The sequence below is a fragment of the Lottia gigantea genome (assembly GCF_000327385.1).
Source record: "Lottia gigantea unplaced genomic scaffold LOTGIsca_79, whole genome shotgun sequence".
NCBI classification, from domain to species: Eukaryota; Metazoa; Mollusca; class Gastropoda; family Lottiidae; genus Lottia; species Lottia gigantea.
In genome coordinates this window covers 479,462-504,379 of record NW_008710630.1, presented here as the reverse complement: position 1 = coordinate 504,379, position 24,918 = coordinate 479,462, and the positions used below count along the sequence as shown (strand labels likewise).

Here is a 24,918-nt window from a genome sequence, read left to right as displayed (position 1 = left end):
GTTAACCGGCTGAATTCAAGTCTAATCTACAATACTGTAATACAAATAAAGTGTTTGTCATCTTTGTAATAGTCTGTTTTGGAGAGCAGTCCATCTGATCATGGCGCCCGATGCGAAACCCGGGTTGCCCAAACTCATCATGCCGACAATAGGTAGGTCAAAACTCTTTCCTTGCCCTGGCCATCTTTATTGTCCAGGTGCTGAAACGTACGACGTAAAACTTCATTTCCTTTGCTAGAGCATTGGTAGATTTTACTCTTGGCCACCTTTTTGATGGTATTTCGAGTGTCAAATCAGCTGATTGGTTCGCTGCAATAGTCCTTACCACCGAAAAGGTTCTGAAAGGAATACAGATAAAATACAGCAAAGTGTTTCATACGTTCACTCTCAGACATTGAAATTGTCACGAGGCTTCTAATGATTCTAACGTGGTGTTCGCTGATGCCATCATACCGCCAATGGCGAATAAGTTACAGCCCACCTCAAAATGGAGCAGTTTCTTGGATACATCCCCTGGTTTGCTCTATTTCTACCAAGTTATCACGACGACTATATTATAGCCCATCTTCAAATCATATTGGGAGGTTTCTGGGATTATCAAATAATAATCTGAAAATTTGTTTTGATTTCCAGGAACTAATAGAACTGCAGGAGAAGCACCAGAAAGTATCAAACAAAACGGTGTGCATGAAAATGCTTCCAGTAAACCAACCAACACGGAATCTAAGAACTCCCAGGATGCTTCCACCTCCAGGCTTCAAACTTTTAAAGAGAAATTTTTTTCTTGGCGTTGGAGACTAGCAGGCATTGTCTGCTTAGGAAACTTTGTGGTGATGACGTTACGTGGTTCTATGGCTATTGCTATAGTGTGTATGGCGGGCCCTGGGGGACAGCCTAGGTCAAACAATTTTACAACGCGAGGAATCAGTCTGTTAAAAAACGATACAAGTCAAACATCAATGGTAAGATTAATACTATTTCGTTTAAGTTCATATACATGTAATTGAAGAAATACACATATACGTGTTTGATGACGTCACTAATCGTAAAATTTGCTTTATCACAAAAAACCCTTCGCGATTAGTGATCTCATGAAGCACTTAATTTTAGTGGAATAGCAGGAACAGCAGACGTCTGACTAAACGTAGGAATGGTGCAAACTGATGCTATCAGTGTCTCCAGTACACATAATTTTTATTTTGTAAAAAAACCTCTTTACAATCCCTTTAAAGCAAGTGAATTAGGGCATCAATGTATAATGGCAAAATGATAGTTTTCTGTGATCAGATGCCACATTGCAGGAACATCAAATACATCATTGCAGGCGAAAGAGTATGAATTTAGCTGGGATGAAGATATCAGAGCTATGGCTCTGTCAGCGACCATGTATAGTGGATTTTTCATGCCGTTCGTGGGTGGAATCTTGTCTCAGAGATTTGGTGCCAAAAACTTTATAGTTGTTACTTTAATTTCTGCTGGAATCTCCTTCCTGTTAATACCGGAAATGACGAGGCTACATGTCTATGCTGTGATTGTATTGAGATTTTGTGTCGGGCTGTTCACAGTAGGTATATATCCTAGTGGATCTCATTCGCTTAAAATTTTAAGGGAGAGAGGATGTCTGCTTCATACAGTGGCTCAACTATTGAGTGGGGGTCCGTGGATTCACGTGAGTTGGGACCCCGCCCCTGGGCAACTTTGTTTCAACATATCGCATAGTGATTTGAAGCTAAGAAGTCCTGTATCTGTATCCTGGATGACAAACTTTGATCTCTATGTGAAAGTGATGCAGAGTCTCGCTGATTTCTGCAAATCATTTCAAATCCAAAAACTTCCATTAGAGTCATAATAGTACATATATAGATATTTGATTATGGTCTCAATTCTTCTATAGGTAGGCTACATGTCAGCTTTACAAGATATCTGGGCCAAATGGGCACCACAGTTTGAAAAAGTTTCATTAGTATCCATCAGCATAGCAGGTATGTCGTTACACTCAACAACCCACTTTCAACACTGAATGAATTGCCAATATCCACATGGCAAATCTAATAATAAAAAATACATTCAATTTATTGAATGTTTATCTCATTTTGTGCTATCGGTGCATGGCAAACGAAAACCAAGATCGACGTCTGATTGATTTGCAAGATAAAATCAACACAAAATCTCCACTTAAGGTAGGCCTTAGGCACCATGAATGTTGGATCATGTGTATTTAATTGAGGCATTTAAATCATATGAAATGAAAGAAGTTTACGTCCTTCTTTCCTGCACCTGTTCATGCTAATGAAGAAGAGCGCTGTCGGGTAGTGTGCAGTGAGGGAAAATTTGCAAGGAAAACGATATAATTATTCTTATCGACTTCAATTCACGATGGATCTTCATCGTGCACAATTGGAGGCATTGAAAGCCTGATCATCTTCCATTCAGCTTTTTTTTTATCCACTTCCCGAATTGATATTTGGTTTATTATCAATTTAGGCATCAATCTGGCCAATATGTTCGCCTCTCTGATTTGTGGTTATCTGTGTACAATCGAAGTGGACAATGGCTGGCCTTTCATCTTCTACATTTTCGGTGAGTAGTCTGTAAGACACCTATTTTGTTACAATCTGATAAGGGCTGTACATATATGTATATATATTTCTTGGTAATGATAAAATTAATTGATGTGTTTTATGGGGAATTTGTCTGATGTACCGTATTCATGATTCTTTCGTAGGCAACCACCTTCAGTAGGCGACTAGCATTCTCATGACCGCTTGCTTAATTCAGAATGTGTTTCCAATTCAAGGTTCACTGTGTGTACTGTGGTGTTGTTTGTGGTTCGGTACTGTGTCCAACTCACCAGACGAACATATGTTTATAACGGAGGAAGAACAGAAATATATAAAAGATAACAGAATTGGCATGTCAGGCAAAAAGGTTTGAGATTTAGCCAGCATTTTAGGATTATCGATAGCCAGCTTAGTAATCTGGACTCATGAGTTAAGATGCTTCATATTCACACGGCGACCTAGTTAAGAACCCACGACTTTCGATATCATGTATAGATGTATTGACCTAGCTGATAATGCTACTGTTACTATTACTGTTAATGTCACATTTTTTTCTATTTTACCAGAAAGCGAAAACACCATGGAAGAAAATATTAACATGCAAGCCGGTATGGGCGTATATAGTTACTCAGTCCTGTAATATGTGGTGTGCTGTCACCCTTTTTTTATTTCTCCCACTTTATTTTAGTAGTATATTGGAATTTTCTATAGAAATAGTGAGTATTCATGGTCATAATTAATCCCCGTCGATGGTTGTTTGCCCAAAATGTGCATCTATTCTTGTGTCAACATACCAACGACTGGAAATGGCAAGGTGTCCCAAATGTAGAAGCTACAAACCATCCATGGATCTCTTTGTTGAACACAGAATCATAAACTCCAAATTTTAAGATACCTGCCAAAACCCGCATCGTACATCTAATGGAAAATACCTATTTGAAATTCTTAAAATTCAACAAGGTTTTGAAACATACTGAAAGGTAACTATTGTCTGTGGGAGCTATATCATAATTCAAGAGATGTAGTCCAGACAAAATCTCATTTCTCCGTCATGCATACATAATCACACAACTGGAAACCTTTAAACAAAAATAACTCTAGTTTCAGGATTTCAAATAGTTCAATTGCTTTTTTTCAGACTGGAGCCCTCCTTTCCGTTCCATTCTTCTTCCGTTTTCTTGGTTCATTATTTTGGGGATTTCTCTCAGACATCTTACTACGAAAAACTAATTTAGGAGTTACAAAAATACGAAAACTTATTCAAGGCATAGGCAAGTTTCTTATTGTATTTCATCAGAAATTCAGCAATTTGGTCAATATCTGTTTGCTGGATGGATATTTTAGTGTTAATCTGAGATGTGTTAATGGCATACAGGTATTTTATTTCATCCAAATCTTAAATCAAAAACGATTTCCTTGGGCTCAATACCAATTATGTATACAGTAATTGTTGTTTTGAATTTCAGGCTTCACTGTGAGCGCCTTGTCCTCAACGTTAGTAACGTTTGTACCATTCCAGTATCGAGCAGCAACTGTGGCCATTGTGGCAGTATTGTTATTTTTTCAATCATCAGCAATGGCTTCATCTGCCATTACACCTTTAGATGTGGCTCCGAGGTGAGCTATTTATGAATACAATTATGCAAATATTCTTCTACAAGATATCCCTTTTTCTTGACGTTCCTCCCAAGTTAGTAGGTGATATAGGTGATGACATATAACGTAACATAAGTGGTTATTCTTCTGTACATAAAATGGAAAAGTGTTGCTTTAACATGCATATATTCATGTAGTTCAGTTTCTGTGGACTGGCTTGAGCTGAAACCAAAATATAATCCCGTTTATTCCTTCCACACTTCACTCTTGGGTAGAATCGCGGGGTGTGACACTAACATTCTATTCCATTTGATTTCATTCACACTGTGTTTATCGCCCTCATGATAAGGTTTAAATTAAAATCAAAAATTTAAAACACATGTACTAAATTCATTGTAGGTTTGCTGGTATTTTAACTGGTCTCTGTTTGGTGGTGTCAACAAGTTTAAGTGTCATCGTACCCTTTGTGGTGTCTTCAATAACCTTCGGGGTAATATTCTTTAGCTCATTAACCAGTGGCGGAGCCAAGTTTACGACCGAGGGGGGAGGGGGGGCGAAATACCTGAAGTTGCCCGAATTTCTAACCTAGTTATGAGATGCCCGGGCAACTCCCTACCCCTCCTTTGGCTCCGCCACTGTCATTAACCAAGGGTAAAACTAATCTGTCTCACGACGGTCTAAACCCAGCTCACGTTCCCTGTTGGTGGGTGAACAATCCAACGCTTGGCGAATTCTGCTTCGCAATGATAGGAAGGGCCGAGATCGAAGGATAAAAAAGCAATATCGCTAAGAACTCTTGGCTGCAAAACATTGAATTGCAAACGATAAAGAATTGAGCACTCAATGTAGACACTCGAAAAGAGATATATGTTGACATATCTAATTACAGAGTGTTGTCAGGTGTTCAGGCATAAATATAAGTGCGTCTGTCTTTATTTGTGACACCTACCACATTACGTGTTGATGTGGAAACAGCACTTTTCTTGGCATTAAAATCCAATATAAAGCCAGTGGATCAACTATCATAGGGACTTGAACCAAGTCTACGGACCCCAACCTCGAGGGCATCACACTCCCAGTCTGAGAATTCAGGAGAGCATAAATTGTAAACAAAGTTCCCAGGGGAGAAGCCCCACTAAAGTCACTGAGTTAAGCCACCATTTAAAGCATATCTTTAATGGGAGCAGAGCTAATTTTTTCGATTGATGTACATTACTTAAGAAATTTGTCCCCTTTCTTGTAGGGAAGACGAGAAGTCGAATGGAGATTTGTATTCTGTATGTTGACTGGCGTTTATATGTTTGGAGTTTTTGCTTTTCTGTTATTTGGCAGTTCTGAATTACAATCATGGGCGACAGATTCAGAGGAGAAAGATGTGCCCCCGGATGCAGACAATACAGTTGATGAAGGCGGAATTGACAATTTAATATTTGAAATTGAAACTCCGAACCAAAACAGTCCTGGTGTGGTGTCAAATAATACTGTCACACGTCGGAATAGAACTGTTAGCTCAGGTGTAGAAAGTATTCCGAGGACACCCGTTGAAATATCGGTAGCGTTAGTTCAACCATCAGAAATCGGAACTCCGGAGTTAGTGATGAAGTTCCCAAAGAGAATAAACGTTCCAAGAAGTCCTGGTACAAATTCAGATGCACACAGAGGAAAAGGTGGTAGTCCAACGTCGCCTAACACGCCATGCAAGCTTCATTCGAAGTCCCCGTTAGCGAATGAATCAAAGCAAGACACGAAACAGGTATGATATCAGCTTAGATTGAATGGTCGAAAATAATCATCGTCGTTTTCGTCTTTGCATCATCATCATCGGCATCGGCATCATCATCATCATCATCATCCTTATCATCATCATCAGTTAATTGTTACTTTTCTTTTTTCAGATTAAAACTGAAGATAGATCAACTTCAGACAAGAATCAGTCCATAGAGGTATTGACATCAGTGGTTCCATTTAACAAAGACCAGAACAGTGTGTGTGAACGGCTATAAAACAAATCACTGTTCAATCGTGTTTTGAACGAAGTAATAAGACAGATATTTAAAGGCTTTACTCTCCTAATTTTCAACTAAAATAAAATCCAGATTTTTTGCAAATACATTGATCTAATTGGTTGATGAAACAAAATTTAAGAAATTTACCAATCAGACGAAATAAATAAAAAAAATCAACTGAAAGGGATTGTAAAGAGGTTTTCTTTTATGTGTATCGGGACATTGATAGCATCAATTTGCACCATTCCAATTTTCTATCAGATGTCTGTGGTTCCTGCAAGTCCACTAAAACTAAATGTTCGATGACGTCACTAATCGCAAAATATACTTTATCACATGAGGCCATCCGATATCAGTGACAGTTGGAATGGTGCAAATTGATACTATCAGTGTCCCCGATACACATACAAAATTTAGAAAACCTTTTTACAACCCCTTTAAGTTACGTTTTCGGGAAAACCACTCAGCACTAGAAAAATAATATATTCTTAAATCATTGTACATTTATTAGTTTAAAAAATCTGTACATGCATGATTAATCCATTCATCAAAATCCCGTCCAAAGATTGGCAAAATCCAGAGAAAAAGTTGTATAGTGGTCAACTCCTCCAAAGAAAAGTACCATCAGGTGTTTCGAGAAGAGTAAGCATGGTCTGCTCCTTGCGCGACACCCACCACTACTATATAGGTCAACATCATGAAATACAACCAATTCAATTTATGCCCAAACAAACAAAAAAATCATAAATAAATAAAAAAAAAAATTATTAATAAACCATTTGCTATATAATTTTAATTAGTTCACTAATTACATAGATTTAGTTAGGTGTACAACAGTGAGACGCAAAAATCCATTAAATTTGAGTGCCAATATTCTCTATTCCATGCCAAAAAACTAGATAATATATATGTTATGTTTGACACTATAACTGCCAAAAGCCGGTCGTCAAATCAAGAGAAATAACGATTCTAGAATTACAAGAAATCTCCACTGAAAGAATTCATTGTGTCTTAAAATAAATTCAAGTCTATGACATAAAATCCTTACAAAACTTGAAGCTTTCGGCTGACTTTACAACGCTCATTATTGGAGATGTCTATGGAGACCAGGTTTTAAAGAGACGGTTGCGTCATTTTATGACCAATCATACCTCACTCTCAGAGACGAGAATTTTTTGAGTTAAACTAATCAGCAATAGTGTTCAAAATTTGAGACTTCAAATCCACGTGTGTCCAGAATTATCCGCGTTTGGAAATTAAAGACGAGTCGTCTTTTCTTAAGAATATACCATCTATAGAAAAGACATCTATAGAATAGGAAAAGAAATTTCTAGTTTAAGATATTTTTGAAGGAATTCTGCGATTTTCGTACATTTCTAGTTCTTCTGAAGACAATTTGTCTATATTCAAGACTCACCCACCCCTCAAATGGCGCATCTGCCACTTTAATAAAGAAAAACAACAAAACTGTCTGATATAAGCATCAAAAATTAATATTGATTAGTGAAAAGTGAAAGGATATAAATTTTCTTTCTATCTGTCTAGCTGAACTATTGGATGATTTTTTATCTTTACAAAATCCTAATTCCTTAGAATCAGGTGGCGTATTCTCAAAACGATAGTAGCGCTAGGATGCCCTAGTTTCTCATCTTTTAACATTGATGCTAGGATGTCCTAGGTTCTCATCTTTTAACATTGATTCTAGGACATCCTAGCACCTAGATCATTTCGAGAATTCATGGCCTGGTTTGTTCAATCCCTCAGAACATTCCAATCTATAACTCTCGATATAATTGTCATGTTTTCAATAATTACACTCGCGCGTTTGGAGAAGTTGGAAATTCGCATAAAGGGATACAGCTAGAGGTACATGAAGTACTATAAAGATTTCTATGAACAACTATACCACAGTGTTCATCTGGATCAAATGAATGTCGTGTTATAATATTAGTAACTTTGACTCCGTTAAACCAATTCCACGTATTAGGATGATTTACATCTGTTGTACCAACACAAACATCAGCAAAAAGAAGTAAAGCTGAAAAAAGAAATAATCATTTTGAAATAGTGGACAAAACGGGATATTGAATTGTTTTAGTCCAAGCAGAGCAATTTGACAGAATCTTTGGATTTCGCTGCCCCACAGTTTTGTCACTGTTATCAAGAAACTGGCCCTGCATTACACGATTTGTTCGCCATTTTCGGTGGTTGACTTTCGTCTTGAATATAAGTAACTAGTCTTCAGAAGGACCAGAACTGTACTATGCGAAAATAAATCCTTTTTCTATTTATTTAGTACACAAGATTATCTTCTCTCTGAAAATTGGAGTATCCTAAAATTGTCCGTCTTGTTGATAGAGTCTCTGAAAATAGTTCGCAGGATTCTTATTCTGAAAATTTCTACTGAGAGCTGAAATTGGGTTTTGCTCAGATGACAAACAAACTTTCGAGAATTTTTTGTCCCTTAGGTTATTTACCTTGCTGTTCCCAAAAGTGTTCTTTCTCGCTCGTATCCATCATGAACAAAACTCCACCTTTACTTTCACAGAATTCTCTTGACTCATTCCATGGTTTTCTTTCAGATGGGTAGAATTCATAACACAAATTGAAACTGCGTTCGTACAACTTGTCCCCCGAACATTCATCTGAAATATAAAGTATTTCTTCAAACAAAACTTAGGCCGAATCTCAAACTCAGTTGCCGAGAGGCTTAAAGGGATTGTTAACAGTATTTTTTTAAATCTAAATGTAAATTGGAATGGTGCAAATTGATTCTATCAGTGTGCCCGATGGACAGAACACATTTTAGAAAAACTTTTTACAATCCCTTTAATATTTCAGAGACTCAACTCAAAAATTTATCATTTTTTCAAGTCTGATAAATATGCGGATTTAGATGGTTCGTTTTTTTCAGTGCTCGAGAAGAGTTAATATACCCACAGAAAAATACGAAACGAACACCCCCCATCTCTTACCTTCAACTTTCCAGTAATGGACGACAGGTAATTGTGTGTTATTTTCCAACTTATTGCCCATGCCATACCAAACTCTGATATCATATAAATAACATTCCAATGTCATCTCCCGATATCCAAATGATTGGCATCCTGGAGTTCCAGCACATTCGGAACCACAGCTTCTAACACTATCAGTGGTTGCTTGAAGCAACACGGGATATTTCAGTAGGTTGGTGATGTTAACGAATTGAAAAATTCCAGTTGGACATTCTGTTTTAACGATGCCAAAAATGGCAAAAATGATCATCAAAATCATATCGCGATTGTGTTTTCGTAAAGGATAAAAGGAACAATACTGAAACGTTATAAGTCCATGTCAATTATAAAATCTCAAATCAAACATAATACGTCACAGTATAATATTATTGTATTTAAAACATGGCTTATTATATAACAATATCGAAAGAACAAAATACTGGAACATCAAACGGCCTACCCATTCGGCAATCCTCGGCAGTTTCCGTAAGCTGAATCTGACTCGGTAATGAATGGTGAATTTCGTTGTGTCTTTTTGGGCGAGACTCTTTACTTCCGGTATTTAACAGTGATTTTTCATGTGATAGGAATATTCAAATCTAAATATAGTCCATAAATTTTGAGACTTTACTCGTGTATTTCATGCTATTGGCTCACCAATATATATTTCAATCTTTGATGGCCTACCGTGAAAAATACGCTTGACGGAAATTGTCGAGAATTGACGAATGCAAGAACAACGTGACTTTATAATGAAAGTTAAATGTAATCCGAAATTTTCTGAAAAAATCTAGTCACTATGCCAATGAGATAAATTGGCTGCGAAGCTTCAGTAACGTTGAATAAACCTTTCCTGTTTCACAGAATGCAGCGATTGGATTGGATTGTACGCTTGTTAATACAGTCAATCAGAGACCTCGATATAAAGACAGTAAACATTATATGTCTTATGGTGTACAGACTTCCTGTTGAGGGCTCTGATTGGCTGTATTCGTTAGAATACACCCAATCAAATAGGTGCATTGACAAACCTTCATGATACAAGAAAAGTGGTTATTGCAATCAATAAGACGAAGTTCGTAATAGTTTGACAATATGAAGGTGGAATGATATTACAATCTTCTAATTATCAAAGGAATACTACCTGTTAGCATGGACATAAAATATAAAGTTTCAAACTGCGCCAAAAAGTGTATATATTCATCGGTTGGACTTAGCAGGTGCCATGACTAACGAATAGAACCTCTATTATAAGACAATATATCCATTACACTAAGTAATTGTTGAAAAACGCTTCTAAGCTTGTTTCAAAATTTAATTTTAATTTAATATCATTACTTAGTTTTATGGATTGATTAGATTATAGAACGATTCTGACGTCACACCTGTAAAGTCCACTGATGAACAAAGACTTATTTTAACTAAGTTTAAAACTTTCAATTTTGGGTCATCCTTAGAGGTAGAATAACCTTTAAAAGGTTTATATCCCTTTACAAGAAGTTTTTTTTTAATATCGCTATCACATTTCTCGTTTCATAATTGATAAAGCGCCAATGTTACCGAGTAAGTTTGATCGATTCACATTGATGCTTATTTTTTTATTATAATTTTCAAAAGATTCAATTAATATAAATCGATATTACGTAGTCAAACGAGGCAGATAAAATCGAATCAAACGGCAGTGATTTACTGAAAGTCGGAAGCTTTCGGCTCAAAGTTTAACTAATTCAACTCTCTCGTGGCATATTGCAATCTTCGTAGCGCAACCTTTTGCGTTGCTTTTTATGGACTACTACAGGTTTGCCTCACTCGAGGAACAAAATTAATGTCCGCTGATTGCAGAAAAAGTATGACCCGATTTGACATAGAAGCGCTGGAAGATCTTTACTACCTTACAACGGAAGTAAACAATAATAATGGCGTATAAAAATTTTCTAAAGAAGAAATAACTAAATTTTTGGTAAATTAACTAAACAATTAAAAACTCTTTTATATGGGGCTGACAGAAATAAATAACTTCTGTTCTTTACTAAGCTATTATGGATTCAGTAGAAAATGTCGGCTCTTTGAAGTTCTTTGCTAGCAATACTAGGCCTAATGAATGTTTATTTGCTTCAAACAAAATGTTAAGAAAATAGCGGAAGGAACAGTTACAATTTGTGTATAGCTTCCATGTAAAATCAATTTGAGAAAGCTGTTATCTTTTTATTCAATAGACAAGCCAGTCCTAACACAAGACAAGAGGCGAAGTTCAAGTCATCAAGTAAATTCAATAGAGTGTTTGAAGCTGTCAAGATGTGGCATTATTTTTTCTCCCATTTTGTCTATCATCTCATAAGATGGTTTCCTAAACATGCTGCCAATAGAATTATTATGTAAGTCTTTATTGGATACCCTAAGTTCCTGACCTCAAAATACTTCCAACAGAGAAGTTGCATATATACAAATGGAAGTTATTATTTCCCTATAAACATTTAAGTTAACTACCTCTTAGAATGAGCATGAAACTATGGCAAATAAAAGTAATATCTACTACATATTGATCTCACTTCCATGTTAAATCAATGTCACAAGGCTATCTTGTCTTTTTTTAACAGACTAGCCTAAACAGCAGAGTCAGAGGTCAAGCTAAAGTAGAAGCCACTAAGTAATTCCAATCAGTGTTCAGTACTGTCAAGATATGGCATGATATTTGTCATATAGTTGTCTATTATCTCATAAGATGGTGATTAAGCATTTTGAAGAATTAGTATCTATAGGCATTCCCTTTTTTTATATTTGTAGATTGGTCCTATTAATGGTGATTATGCTGGGTCTACTGGTAGCTCAAATTTACGTATTAACTTTGGATCATTCTAAAAGATGGTGTGCTCAACCTTTGTTTGATTTTCTAATAGTTTCTATCATAGAGACTTTATTTATGATTGGTAAGTACTGAACTTTTTTCAGTCCATGCGGGTACACAGGTACCGTAGTGATAGAACTACAAAGAACTGAGCACTGGTCTATCCAGGGACATATCTAGGACCTCAGTGATCTGCCCCCTGTTTGTACCTCCAGTCCATAAAGCTAGCACCGCCACTGAAGTTTGTAAAGGCTTTCTCAGACTAGCCTCATGGACAGACATAATCTATTTTTGATTTTTGGAATGGTTTCAGGGTTTTCGTTCCTGTTTATGATAATGTCTCCAGTGCCAGACCTAGTCAAGAAAGTCTACCATGTTTTTGGTTTCATCAATTTGGTGATCGGACTTGCCTCTGTGATAATCACATCAAATTCTGGAGATTGTGTAAGTTGAAGATCCTATATTTTAAATTTTAAACAGGGAAGCCATTTAAAAAAAGGGAGAACCATATTTTACAAAGATAACAACATAGATATCGCAAAAGCTGATATTGCAAAACTAATTACAACTTCATGAGGGTCCTTTCTACCAGCTGGTCCTTAGCCAAACCTCTTGGCATTGATCTTTACCAGATTTCTGTTTTCATTTACAGCTGGGTCATTTGGAATAATAAGGAAAGCTGACTTATTCATGATTATCAGACTTTCACAAACTGACCAATATTAGAACCCATGATCACTATTTGATAGATTTAACACACCTATTGACCTCATGTAAAATTTCCAGAGCTCTTGTGTTCACCCATAGATGTGCATAAATAACTGATCCACTATATTCACGGGTACATCATTTTTTTTACAGAGCAACAGCACAGAAGTATTGCATATTTTGTCAGTTATATTGGCTGTTTTCTCTGCTTGTGCTATTGGTAAGATTTTTTTTTATCAACTTAGGTTCTCAAGGATCCTTTCTACCTGCCGGTCCTTGGCCAAGCCACTAAGCAATGATTTTACAACAACTTAGGTTCTCTAGGATCCTTTCTACCTGCTGGTCCGTGGCCAAGCCACTAAGCAATGATTTAACAACAACTTAGGTTCTCTAGGATCCTTTCTACCAGCTGGTTCTTGGCCAAGCCACTAAGCAATGATTTTACAACAACTTAGGTTCTCTAGGATCCTTTCTACCTGCTGGTCCTTGGCCAAGCCACTAAGCAATGATTTAACAACAACTTAGGTTCTCTAGGATCCTTTCTACCTGCTGGTCCTTGGCCAAGCCACTAACCAATGATTTTACAACTTAGGTTCACAAGGATCCTTTCTGCCAGCTGGTCTTTGGGCAAACTTTTTGGCATTGACCTTTCCAGATAATTTACAACAGGATTGACTGGAATACTGAGGACAGATGACTTTATCAAGGTCACCAGACTTTTACGCGATGCCAGAGATTAGAACCCACGATCACTACTTGTTTGACATAACCAACCAATCATTATTCCAACAATCTAACAGATTACATTTCATCCCATACTCAAACACTATATACAAATTACATCATGTACAGATTTCAACACTTTAACAGACCGTGCTACATCCGCTCTCAAAGTAAGCTTAAATTCAATATTTCTTTCTATATTTTTCAGGTTTCTACACCATTCTCCTACCATTTTGGATCATGAACAGAATCTGGCCAAGGTCAGTGATTGACCCCTACAGTAGGACAGGAGTTTGTTATGAACCAGTCAAATGTTGTTCATGTCTTTGGCACATTTAATTTGAAATTCCACGAATTCATTACTCCAAGACTTTATGATCAGAACATTTTTCCTGACAATGCCACATAACTATGTAAGGAAGAGATTGCCTTCATTTCAAAGTTTCAAAAGTGATTCAGAACTGTTTGCGTCAAAGGAATGGTAAGCCTTATGATAACTTCATGACATTTCTGGTGAGAACCCATTAGAAAAAAGTTTGTGATGCATAACAAAGACAGTGTTTAATAATTGACAGAATTCCATCTTCTTTTGCACAAGCATTATGTGATATTCCAAGTTTTTTGCACGTTTGATGAATTTCTATTACCTTCTATTTTATTTGCAATATTTATATTGAATGATACAGGTCTTTATATTTAAGTCTCGTAATTTCTCAACATTTCCGTCCATTTTGCAATATTTTTGTATAAATATATTTTTGCAATAAATTTCCCTATATTTATGGTTTCATTTGGAATAAAGGGGAAACAACTGTCTATCAAATGTGATTTGCACCGTTTGGGCTAATGAAGACTAATTTGAGGAAATCTTGACTGCATAATAGCAGTGCTTGGCATGGCAACAGTACTCAGGCTTCCCCAATATTGCATAGCAACAGTATTTATGCTTCCCCAATATTGCATGGCAACAGTAAGTGTGCTTCCCAAATACTACATGGCAATAGTAATTGCCAACTGCTTTTGGAAACCCATTTAAGCTTAGCATATATAATAGTAATCTCAATACATCTTCATAATGCTCTCTACTTCATTCAACTATAATAACTAATAGCAAGATAGACATCACAACAGCAGGACAGCAGCATACTTATCTTCATATCTTTAACATATCTGTAACACACAGGGCTTTAGTTTATTGTCCTTTGATATAAGAAAAAAAAAACTCAGAAATAATTGGCATGGGTTTTATTTATGCACATTTTCTTCACAAAGCCTTGAAAAAATAAGTTGGAAAACTTCCAAAAATCAAAAAATAGCAAATCAAATTCCATTAAATGAAGGGATCCTCCAATTCATTACATTTGTTAAAAGAATTCATGAAAAAATGTACAGAAACGAACCAGTTTTCAATTTTTTTTGCGACCAATTTAGACTTCAAATGGCCATTAATACTTTATCAAAATTTATCAAAATTAGGAAAACCATGGCAGTAGAAATTTTTACATAGCATCTTGCATAGATTGTCTCTTTTTCCTTTCCAGCGTACAAACATTCAAAAACATCCACGAAATATAAAGTTTTTATAAATCCTATTTCAATCTCAATGATGATAATTTTTATGTAATTTTTGTCCAGAATATAGTAATAAAAGTTGGAACCTAGCATCCGAAATTGGAAAGTTTCTCGCAAGAAAAGTTGAAACTTCAAGAAAAGTTGCAAGCAAAGTTGGAACTTTGGATCCAAAGACAGTTATCCGCCTGAGAATTTGAAATAGAATGTATAAAAGCTGATATCACGGAGATTCCAGGTTCTGCAGATATTAGGTAAACTAAGCATTGTTATTCTACAATCTAGATGAATAAAGATGACGACAGTTGTTAGGCGTTGGATTCTCCCTCTTCCTTGTTGTCATGGGAAACTTCCTCGTTTCGTTCCTCATGATCTCCATCTTCATCCTGAAAAAAATACTTTAAATTCAGACTTGCATCAAAAAAAAAAAAAATTTTTATTTACAATTTTGTTCCATTGCAATCTAACAACTTTTCTACAACAGTTCTGTTCTAATGAATTCAAAATTTAATTTTTAACCAATCAATTCGTGTAATTTAGAACATGTCACTTGCCAACAATGAAGAATTGTTACTAATAAAAGTAAGAACAGTTACCATTCCAACATAGTTAGGCAGATGCAGGCCAATATTGGAAAAAGTTATCCCCATTTCCAAATAAAGCCGTCCTGATGAGGATTATGTATCCGAAACAAACCTAGTGTCAATGAGTATCAGTATGTATCAATAAGTTTTCATTCTAACTTAGATTATAAGTAAGAATAGCGACATATTGAAATTATTTTAGCACAGTAATAATCATCTACCTTATTTTAATCACAACATAGATGTCAGATTGTGCAGAGACCATTTCAGGAAATTTCAGATTTCAACAGCTAAAAACTGCAAACTACTGATTGATTTCTGTTTGCTGTCTGTGGTAATTGTAAGTATACAGCTGTAGTTTGTTTCTTCTGCATAAGATTATTATTGAAATTTTTCACAGTCTTATTTTAGATGTTGAAAATAAAAGAAGAGTTACATACCTTTCTTTGAGGACGTCTTCTGCGTCGAGGTGGGCCTCGTGGAGGGCCGTTATAGTAACCCCGTCGTGGAGCTTGATCGTAGTAGCGTCGTGGTGGTTGGTAGAATCGTCTGTAAAATGGTCGTCGTCTCATACCCCCATCCCCTTCATCATACTCTCGGTTATTGTAGTTCCTAGGGGGACCACCTCGTCTTGGACCATTGTAGTATCGTCTGTTACCCCAGTAGGGTCGTCTTCCAGATGGGCCTCGATATTGAGGTCTTCTACCTCCTTCCTCATCCCCTTCATCGCCTTCCCCCTCTCCATCTTCATCATCATCTCTCTGGGGCTAAAATTTAAAAAAAATATCCTCAAATTGAAGTTTGCAAGGATTTAATTGTCATGTTTTGAATTACTATAATACAGTAGAAGTAAATCAACATATATTTTGATGAAGATTCAAAATTTTGACTTTCTTTGAGCAAGTTATGACCGAATGAACTTCATAAAACACATGGTAAATAATGTTTTGAGATGTCTTATGATGCCATCACTATAGAGATTACCAGTTGCGACTAATGAAAGTGGTCATGAGTACAGATTGTAGCTAACAACTCAGTTGCATGAGAGTTTCGTTCGAACCTATGACCAAACTGGTGATCGCCACTTAAATTCTAGGTTTAAACATTACATTTTCAGTTCATAATTGTTTATGGATAAAAATAAAACAAAGACTCACTCTAGGTCTGCCGACGCCTCGTCCTCTGCCCCTGTATCGTGGATACCAGCCACCTCGTTGATATCGTCTTCGTTCAGCTGCATACTTGCTTCCTTGGACAGCTGATCCTTCTGGACCAGTTACATTTGCAGCTTCGAATCCCTATAAAAAACAAATTAACGTTAACTACAACAGTTTAATATTGCCAACACATAACTTAATGCCTTATTCTTCCAAAACTATTCGAGATGATTTCAGTGCTCCAGTCAACTGATTGGCCTATCTCTCCTAAATAGAGTTTGTCATCCAATCAAATCACTCGAAAATAACACGTTATAAAATGAACACGGAATTCAAGATAGATAACCTTATCTACATAACTTAAGATGCACTATCAAGCAAATTACACATCGTACAAAAATAAATAAATCGGAACTTACCTTTTCGCCTTCAACAACGTCAAATTCAACTTGTTCTCCATCTCCTACACTTCTCAAATATTTTCTTGGATTATTCTTTTTGATTGCTGTCTAAAATAACAAAACAACTAACATCAATAGTCATTTAATAGTGAGAGAATTCCTGCATTTTCCCTTAAAATCAGGTCATAGTCAAATCAACCCATTGGTAGCCATAAGTAGCATAATTTTTTTATCAATTTGACTGGATTTTATTTCTTTTTAAAGGGGAACAGTCAACATTTTTGGGGATTGATTTCAGTCTTAAGAGGGTACTAAAAATTCCTGTTTCTGAAAATAAGGTATGATTGGTCCAACTGATAATGAAGGTGCTCCTTTTAGTCATTTTGTGTTTTGGATTAAAAGTTAATTTATCAGGTTGTAAAGGAATTCTGTTGTAGGGGATTCTGTCGTGGGTCAAGTATCATCATGTATTGGCATGTATCAATAAGTTTTCATTCCAACTTAGATTATAAGTAAGAATAGCGACATATTGAAATTATTTTAGCACAGTTTTTATCATCTATTTTATTTTAATCACAGAATAGATGTCAGATTGTGCAAAAATTGAATAACTTTAATTCCAATGTCTATGAGTCTTTGTACTAACTTAGTATAAATTTCCATCCCATCATGTTCATGGAATATTTGCAAAATGGAAATGCAGTGTATCACTGGTTGGACAGTCAAATGTTTTCTAGTAGAAATCCACAGGACTGTAAACAATATGGTTGTGTATGTAAGCTCTAGTCTCTGTCACCTATCTTAAGAGGCATTTTGCATACTAACACTAACAGGGCATTACAATGACTATATTTTTAACTCCATAAGCTACATAAAAGTTGTAGAAGAAAGTTGCCTAATGACAACTTATTGGCCTAGACAGAGTTCTGTTTGACACAGTGAAGAGAACATACCTGGTGAACAAATACATCTTCTTTAGTATCATCTCTGAAAAAACAAAAAAAAGTTTGTTTAATTCTTCATTGAAAATCATTATCAATTCACTTCTTTAAAAACCATTATTTATGCAACCTACATTCGCTCATTAGCTCATCCTTTGTTGACATTTTTCCAGTTGGCTGGTTACCACTTTATACTAACCCTTACGTCTGTATCTAAAGCCAAATTGCTTTAATTATTGCCTGATAATAGCCTGCTAATTAGGTTTATTTTAATTACCTGTTAATAAAGCCATACCCACTCTTTACATTAAACCATTTTACTGTTCCTGTTATCTTTGAGGCTGCAAATAAAATTCAACATGGCTTCTTTTCCTTTCTTTTCAAACAACTCACAAACATGAATGTCATAAATAATTCATAAATAAAATTTTCTTTCTTGGCAACTCCTTCCATGGGTCTTGGATCAATGCTTATTAAAAGCTTTCTAAGAGGACATAATAACAGTCTAATTTGGCTGTCAACCAATTAAAAAATTGGCCTAATAATGCATGTATGGACTGATTTATTCAGTTTGATCATGCTCCTTATTCAAACTATTGTGAAATTTCAATACATTTCGCCAATACTCAATGTCTGTTAAAATGATCACAGAATCCTGTCCTGTGGTGAGCAGATAAGGAAATGATTAATTTAGTGTTTGATCATTCCATTTATCTCAAGAAACCTGTGAAACAATCACGATCAGTAGATTACAAATAATATACCAAAAAGAACTTGACAGTGGCACTGTCAATCGGGATCAAGCAAAGGTGGGCGGGGCATCCATTGTTTTGTCGTTGGCTTGCAGGAAAACAAATATCACACAACCGAAACTAACACTTCCTTCAATGTTCTCTCGCTTTTTGAAAGCGATCAGAGATTAAAATGTGTGAAGACCTTATCACCCAATAATAGCCTGATGCATTAGCCATTGTTTGCGCTTTCCAAATCGCCTGACAATGGATTTAACATTGTTAGTTTCAGCTTCCGGCAGCATGGCTGGCGATTGCATTTGCAGACACAACACGAGGTTTGCCGGTTGATAGGTTACAAAATTTGAATTTTACCCAAGATCTTCTTCTCTGACACCTCAACTTGTTCTTCTTGACTGTCCTCCTGATGTTTCTCGGAGTCGGACATGGCTCCTGATGTTATTTGAGGTGTATCAGATGTCCGGATGGTAAATTGGACTCAGTCTTCGTTTTCTTTGTTACTGTCTCTAAGATGGCTACCACATGCCTGCACGGCTGCACGCTAAATCATTCTGAGTTTTGATTGGTCAGCTGACTATGACGTAAAAGAAATCCGTCGCCTTCGATTGGTCAGCACGCTGTGACGTAGTAGAGTCGCTGGTTTCTGATTGGTTAGAATCGGAATATCCCCGAACATGATTCATCTTGCACTTTACTATGAAACTACAACTAGGAACACTCATTATGATTTCAGAGAACAAAGACGCATGTGCGTGCATGTTTTTCGTTTGGGTCAGCCATCATTCAGATCTACTGCGCATTCATTTGGTCATTATACACATGCAGAAGTAATTTCATTTGACATTTGCTTTCTAGCGAGCCTTTTGGCTGGCAAGGTCGTACGTGTAAAGCTGTATGTCAAAGAATGTCTAAACATAAGCTTAGTTAGACGTAACCTGAGCATTCTGCTTTAGGATAGCATTTATTCTAGCTTGCTAGGATATAGGTTTATCTAGATTGCTGCTCTTGATAGCTATAGAGTAGGATATAGGTTTATCTAGATTGTTACTCTAGCTTGCAATGGAGTGGGATATAGGTTTATCTCGATTGTTACTCTAGCTTGCTACAGAGTAGGATATAGGTTTATCTAGATTGTTACTCTAGCTTGCTATAGAGTAGGATATAGGTTTATCTAGATTGTTACTCCAGTTTGCTATAGAGTAGGATATTGGTTTATCTAGATTGTTACTCTAGCTTGCTATAGAGTAGGATACAGGTTTATCTAGAATGTTACTCTAGCTTGCTATAGAGTAGGATATAGGTTTATCTAGATTGTTACTCTAGATTGCTATAGAGTAGGATACAGGTTTATCTAGATTGTTACTCCAGCTTGCTATAGAGTAGGATACAGGTTTATCTAGATTGTTACTCTAGCTTGCTATAGAGTAGGATATAGCTTTATCTAAATAGCTATAGAGGATATAGGCCTATCTAGATTGTTACTCTAGCTTGCTATAGAGTAGGATATAGCTTTATCTAGATTGTTACTCTAGTTTGCAATAGAGTAGGATATAGGTTTATCTAGATTGTTACTCCAGCTTGCTATAGAGTAGGATATAGCTTTATCTAGATTGTTACTCTAGTTTGCAATAGAGTAGGATATAGGTTTATCTAAATAGCTATAGAGGATATAGGTCTATCTAGATTGTTACTCTAGCTTGCTATAGAGTAGGATATAGCTTTATCTAGATTGTTACTCTAGTTTGCAATAGAGTAGGATATAGGTTTATCTAAATAGCTATAGAGGATATAGGTCTATCTAGATTGTTACTCTAGCTTGCTATAGAGTAGGATATAGCTTTATCTAGATTGTTACTCTAGCTTGCTATAGAGTATATAGGTTTATCTAGATTGTTACTCTAGTTTGCAATAAGAGTATGATATAGGTTTATCTAGATTGTACATCCAGATCTTCTGTGAACCATTACATATGAATGAAATCACTTGGGTCCATTTCCAAAGCTTGGAATAAATGTGACAGTAAGGTTCTTTTTCGGCAGTTTAAAGACATAAGATGTTTTACTACCGAAAACAACACTACATTACCGCATACAATTAAGGCTTTGCACATCAAGTAATTTTTGCAGTCATTGCTGTATGTCAAAAAGAATTGTGTATCAACAGATTTTTCTTCTTGAAATCCATTATTTGAACCCTCTATTCAGGTGTGTGGATGGGAAAATAATCAAGGCCCTGTGTACTACAGACTGCTACTGGGCAGTTCATGCAACCCACCCCAATATGGCAAAAGTTTTCTTGAGAAATGGCAGGGACGAAAAAACACAAGGAGCATCAGAAGAAACAATAGGTGTATTTGAAAAAAGAAAAAAAAAACATTGTAATTCGAAAAAACAGCAGAAATACAGTCAAACACAAAAACAAATTTATCTTTCAATTGTGGGTCAAATATTTAACAAGGCCAAGCTGGGGGTAACAGTAAGGCAATGTCCTAAATTTCCTTGGGGTTGACTAATTTTTTGAAATTTTGAAAACAAAGTGAGACCCATCCCCTTACCTAGCATAAATAGAGCACTAAAATGAGTGAGCATATATTCAAAATCTGATTAAATAACTTTAGCGTTTAGTTTACAAAAAAGCATGTGTTATCTCCAAAATTAAGCGAAGTTTATACATGTCTATAAATTGATATAAGGTGGCCAATTTCTTTTTTTACTACATAACCCAAATAAAATCAACTTTTAAAATCAAAAATAATTTTAGAAACAAATTCAAAATTTTAGAACAAGTATACCACAGAATTTGTACATATGATTTAATTTTATCAACACCTTTTTCGAAATTCAAAATACAAATAAATTGATTAAAAAGAAATAATACACATTATTATTTCCAAAATTTATTACAGCACTATTATTGGAATATACATTGGAAATTCATCACTTGCGTTTTTTTCTCGCAATTTTTTTTTTTTTTTTTCAACTTTTCATAAATCCTTTATCTTTTAATTTGAAATTGTATTGTATTGTATCAAATTTTGAATTCATCAGAGCAAGAATTATTGCAAATTGAACAGTTTAAAATTTGCGAAATAAAAAACTTAGAAAAATAATGAATTTCCAATGAATTTGGTCAATTATTTTTTTTGCATCATTTGTTATATTTATGATAAATTAAAACTACCATTTTTCCGTGTAATTTCCTGATTTATAGCCAAGTTTAAGTTAAGTTTTTCACATTTTCTCTCCTCAAATTATCCAACCCAATCATTTATCATATAATATAATTATAAAAGATTGCATGGCTTTAACTCGTTATTTAATCTACCATTTTCTTAAAAGCATGGATGTTTTCTTCTCCCATGGCAGATATAACACTGACCTGAAAAATATAACATAAAAGACACATGAACATCCTCAAAATGAAACTCAAAATCCAACATATGTGTAATTCATTGAACACCTTAGTTTTAGTGGAATTGCAGGAACCACAGACATCAGAATAAAAATTAAAATGGTGCAATTTGATGCTATCAGTGTTTCCCCGATACATATAAAGTTTATATAACCTCTTTACAATCCCTTTAAAGGGAAGGAAATAGTTTTTATGTCCTAATTGTCTGCACCATATGTTGGGTGCAATGAAGGAAATTCTGTCAGGGCAGGACAGTGGCATCAGACTGCTCTTCTCTGATTTTCAACTGTACAGGGATTTTCCGCAAGCAGTCTTTAGCACAAGGGGTCTTAGTTTACGGTCCCTTCCAAACACTACATGCTTTTTCAATGCCCCCCTTCTGAACTGCATCACTGACATAGGTGAAACAAACGTGTTTAATATAAACAATAACGAAAACCCCAACAGGGCCCTTATACTTACAACAAGGGAATCACCGTTATCGAAAGCTTTTCTTATATTTTCACCTAAATCACCATCTGGTAGTTTCAGGTCATCTCGAGTCACTCCACTATCGTCCATCAGGGATACATAATCATCATCTTGAATATCAGCCAACTACACAATAAATAGGGATACATTGTCAGTTATAATTCTTGAAAATCAGCTAACTATGAAATAAACCATAGATTGGGATACACTGTCATAAATGGGGATACATTGTCATAAATAGAGATACATTTTCAAAAATTGGGATACATTGTCATCAATGGGAATGCATTGTCATAAATGGAGAAACATTGTTAAATAAATAAGGATACATACATGGTCATAATTAGGGATTCAGATACAAAACAGATTGTCGTAAAATGGGATACAGTCATAATAGGGAACCATTTTCATAAAATTGAGATACACTGTCATAAAATTGAGATACACTGTCATAAATAGTGATACACTGTCATAAATAGGGATACATTGTCAAAAATTGGGGATTCTCATTAATTGGGATACATAACAGGCCCTACATAGTGCTTTGATTGGTTAAAAAATATCATTAGAACATAACTGTGGCAGAAAATTTATCAGATTACAATGGGGATCTAACCTGAATTAGATTAGTAGGACACAGGGCCTCGATTTATTTCCGAAATTCTCACCTGATAATCTAAACGTTTGACATGTGGTACGTCAATATTATGAGTTGATGGACAAATATCTTCATATTTCTTTCCATTAAAAATATCTATACCAGTTAGATGTACCTGAAATTATTTACACTTGCACTTAATTCTAGTTTCACATTTTGAGAGAAAACAAGAGCATTTATTTGTGCCTCAGGGACAGATCAAATAGACAATAATGCTTCTACTTACCACTTTCAGCCATTTGAGGATCAAGGGTGCCACCTCTGATACAATGAGTTAACTACAAGCAAGCAGTCACAGCCCCTCAATGGACATAATTGTTCCATCCTGAATCAATACATACCTTAGCATGACCGTGTTTACCAGTTTTGGAAGTTGTCATCTCCACAATTTTAACTGGTCTCTTTTTAATAAGACAATACTCATTTTTACGCAGAGCTGAACACTGTTTTGGGTAGGTCAAGGATGCCCCAGATTCAGCTTTTTCAAAAGTAATATCAGCAGCATCTCCCATTTTATTAGATCTGAAATAAAACGGTAAAAAAATCAGCTTTTCGTTGGAAAATATTGAGCTGGGCGATCTTTGTTCAAGTGGACATCACAAATCTATCTTCAAAGTATCCTAATGCATCCTGTAATGTTTTAATACCCGTAATAGAAATTATAACAAAAACAATTTAAACATCACAATTTTGGTCACTATAGTATTAATAAATCAATATTTGAGAGTTCAAAATAGACCTTAATTCGCCACACGGAAAAAGTCGTCAAAGTAGATAATACCATCCTTGTAACATTATGACATGACGCCTTTCTTGTTTTAAGTGGAAGAAATTGAAGCCATGTGGCAAGCACAGATGTTGAAAGGGATGAACAATATCTTTAAATTGTGAATCAAAACCAACGTGGTCAGAGACAGGGGACTCATTTACATTTAGTTGAAAAGTCAACATTATCAGAATTAACCAAATTTAATTGAATTGGAACTTAGAAATTGGCACATGTTTATAAAATGATCTGATATCTAATATTTAAAATGATCAAAGTATGAAAAGAAAATGTTCCATTTTCACAATTAATTAGTCTCAAAAGAATGGACACACGAAGTAGGCTAACTGGCCTACATTTATCTACCTACACAATCACCCATCAAGAACGACACAACGTGTTGCGAATGTTGGCATGGCAAATAAAAAATGTTAAACTAAACTTCAATATTCACAACACCTTCATGAAAACACTACGAATTTCATTACATCATAAAACACAAGCCAATTTTTAAAGGGATAAGTGTAAGGGCTTTAACCGATCGTCTCCAGGACAAAATCTTTTAAAGTGTTTACACCTCACACTTTTTGGATCGAAAATAATAAAATATGGCGACCGTTCTATTTTAAGAAAATGATTTTCACTTTTAACTCGAAATCGGTCAACTTCCAACTAATCCTGTCTCCATATCTAGTCCTATCATAGAATCGGACATTTAGAAAAATAAAAATTAGAAAAGAAAAAGCGTAATTTAAAGACGAAAAAGAAATTTTGAG

General features: G+C 35.4%; 5 protein-coding genes across 5 annotated transcripts; 2 read left to right on the top strand and 3 right to left on the bottom strand.

Annotated features, from left to right (window-relative positions):
• Positions 1-773: 773 nt before the first annotated feature.
• LOTGIDRAFT_53412 (hypothetical protein) lies at positions 774-5,517 on the top strand (the record flags this gene model as incomplete). Its single annotated transcript, XM_009066649.1, has 10 exons — positions 774-948; positions 1,302-1,568; positions 1,899-1,982; positions 2,485-2,580; positions 2,798-2,928; positions 3,128-3,277; positions 3,700-3,836; positions 4,041-4,178; positions 4,557-4,672; positions 5,414-5,517. Coding segments are annotated over 10 exons (1,398 nt in total), but the record flags the coding sequence as incomplete, so codon positions are not given.
• A 2,457-nt stretch (positions 5,518-7,974) lies between these two features.
• On the bottom strand, positions 7,975-9,244 carry LOTGIDRAFT_168786 (hypothetical protein; the record flags this gene model as incomplete). The annotated part of the gene is made up of 3 exons (XM_009066703.1): positions 7,975-8,201; positions 8,641-8,808; positions 9,139-9,244. 3 exons carry the CDS (start codon positions 9,242-9,244, stop codon positions 7,975-7,977), a joined length of 501 nt encoding a protein of 166 aa, XP_009064951.1.
• Positions 9,245-11,061: 1,817 nt separating this feature from the next.
• LOTGIDRAFT_236306 (hypothetical protein) lies at positions 11,062-15,389 on the top strand. The gene is made up of 7 exons (XM_009066702.1): positions 11,062-11,116; positions 11,373-11,531; positions 11,941-12,083; positions 12,315-12,445; positions 12,863-12,929; positions 13,641-13,692; positions 14,974-15,389. Exons 2-7 carry the CDS (start codon positions 11,452-11,454, stop codon positions 15,005-15,007), a joined length of 507 nt encoding a protein of 168 aa, XP_009064950.1. The 5' UTR covers positions 11,062-11,116; positions 11,373-11,451; the 3' UTR covers positions 15,008-15,389.
• A 1,389-nt stretch (positions 15,390-16,778) lies between these two features.
• LOTGIDRAFT_78612 (hypothetical protein) lies at positions 16,779-18,435 on the bottom strand (the record flags this gene model as incomplete). Its single annotated transcript, XM_009066660.1, has 4 exons — positions 16,779-16,883; positions 17,162-17,251; positions 18,097-18,130; positions 18,362-18,435. Coding segments are annotated over 4 exons (303 nt in total), but the record flags the coding sequence as incomplete, so codon positions are not given.
• A 2,695-nt stretch (positions 18,436-21,130) lies between these two features.
• LOTGIDRAFT_236304 (hypothetical protein) lies at positions 21,131-24,899 on the bottom strand. Its single transcript, XM_009066701.1, has 5 exons — positions 24,584-24,899; positions 23,718-23,898; positions 23,387-23,491; positions 22,710-22,844; positions 21,131-22,214 (listed from the first exon to the last, which is right to left on the bottom strand). Exons 2-5 carry the CDS (start codon positions 23,886-23,888, stop codon positions 22,152-22,154), a joined length of 474 nt encoding a protein of 157 aa, XP_009064949.1. The 5' UTR covers positions 23,889-23,898; positions 24,584-24,899; the 3' UTR covers positions 21,131-22,151.
• Positions 24,900-24,918: the final 19 nt, after the last annotated feature.

What these genes read in the sequence shown, in the direction of transcription:
- LOTGIDRAFT_236306 (XM_009066702.1), top strand. Translation starts at nt 11,452, where the DNA reads ATGTGGCATTATTTTTTCTCCCATTTTGTCTATCATCTCATAAGATGG. An exon ending in AGAGACTTTATTTATGATTG is followed by an intron (nt 12,084 to 12,314) that starts GTAAGTACTGAA and finishes GAATGGTTTCAG; the next exon opens with GGTTTTCGTTCCTGTTTATG. An exon ending in ATGAACAGAATCTGGCCAAG is followed by an intron (nt 13,693 to 14,973) that starts GTCAGTGATTGA and finishes TTTCCTTTCCAG; the next exon opens with CGTACAAACATTCAAAAACA.
- LOTGIDRAFT_236304 (XM_009066701.1), bottom strand. Translation starts at nt 23,888, where the DNA reads ATGGGAGATGCTGCTGATATTACTTTTGAAAAAGCTGAATCTGGGGCA. An exon ending in TCAAACGTTTAGATTATCAG is followed by an intron (nt 22,845 to 23,386) that starts GTGAGAATTTCG and finishes TTTATTGTGTAG; the next exon opens with TTGGCTGATATTCAAGATGA. An exon ending in ATAACGGTGATTCCCTTGTT is followed by an intron (nt 22,215 to 22,709) that starts GTAAGTATAAGG and finishes TATATTTTTCAG; the next exon opens with GTCAGTGTTATATCTGCCAT.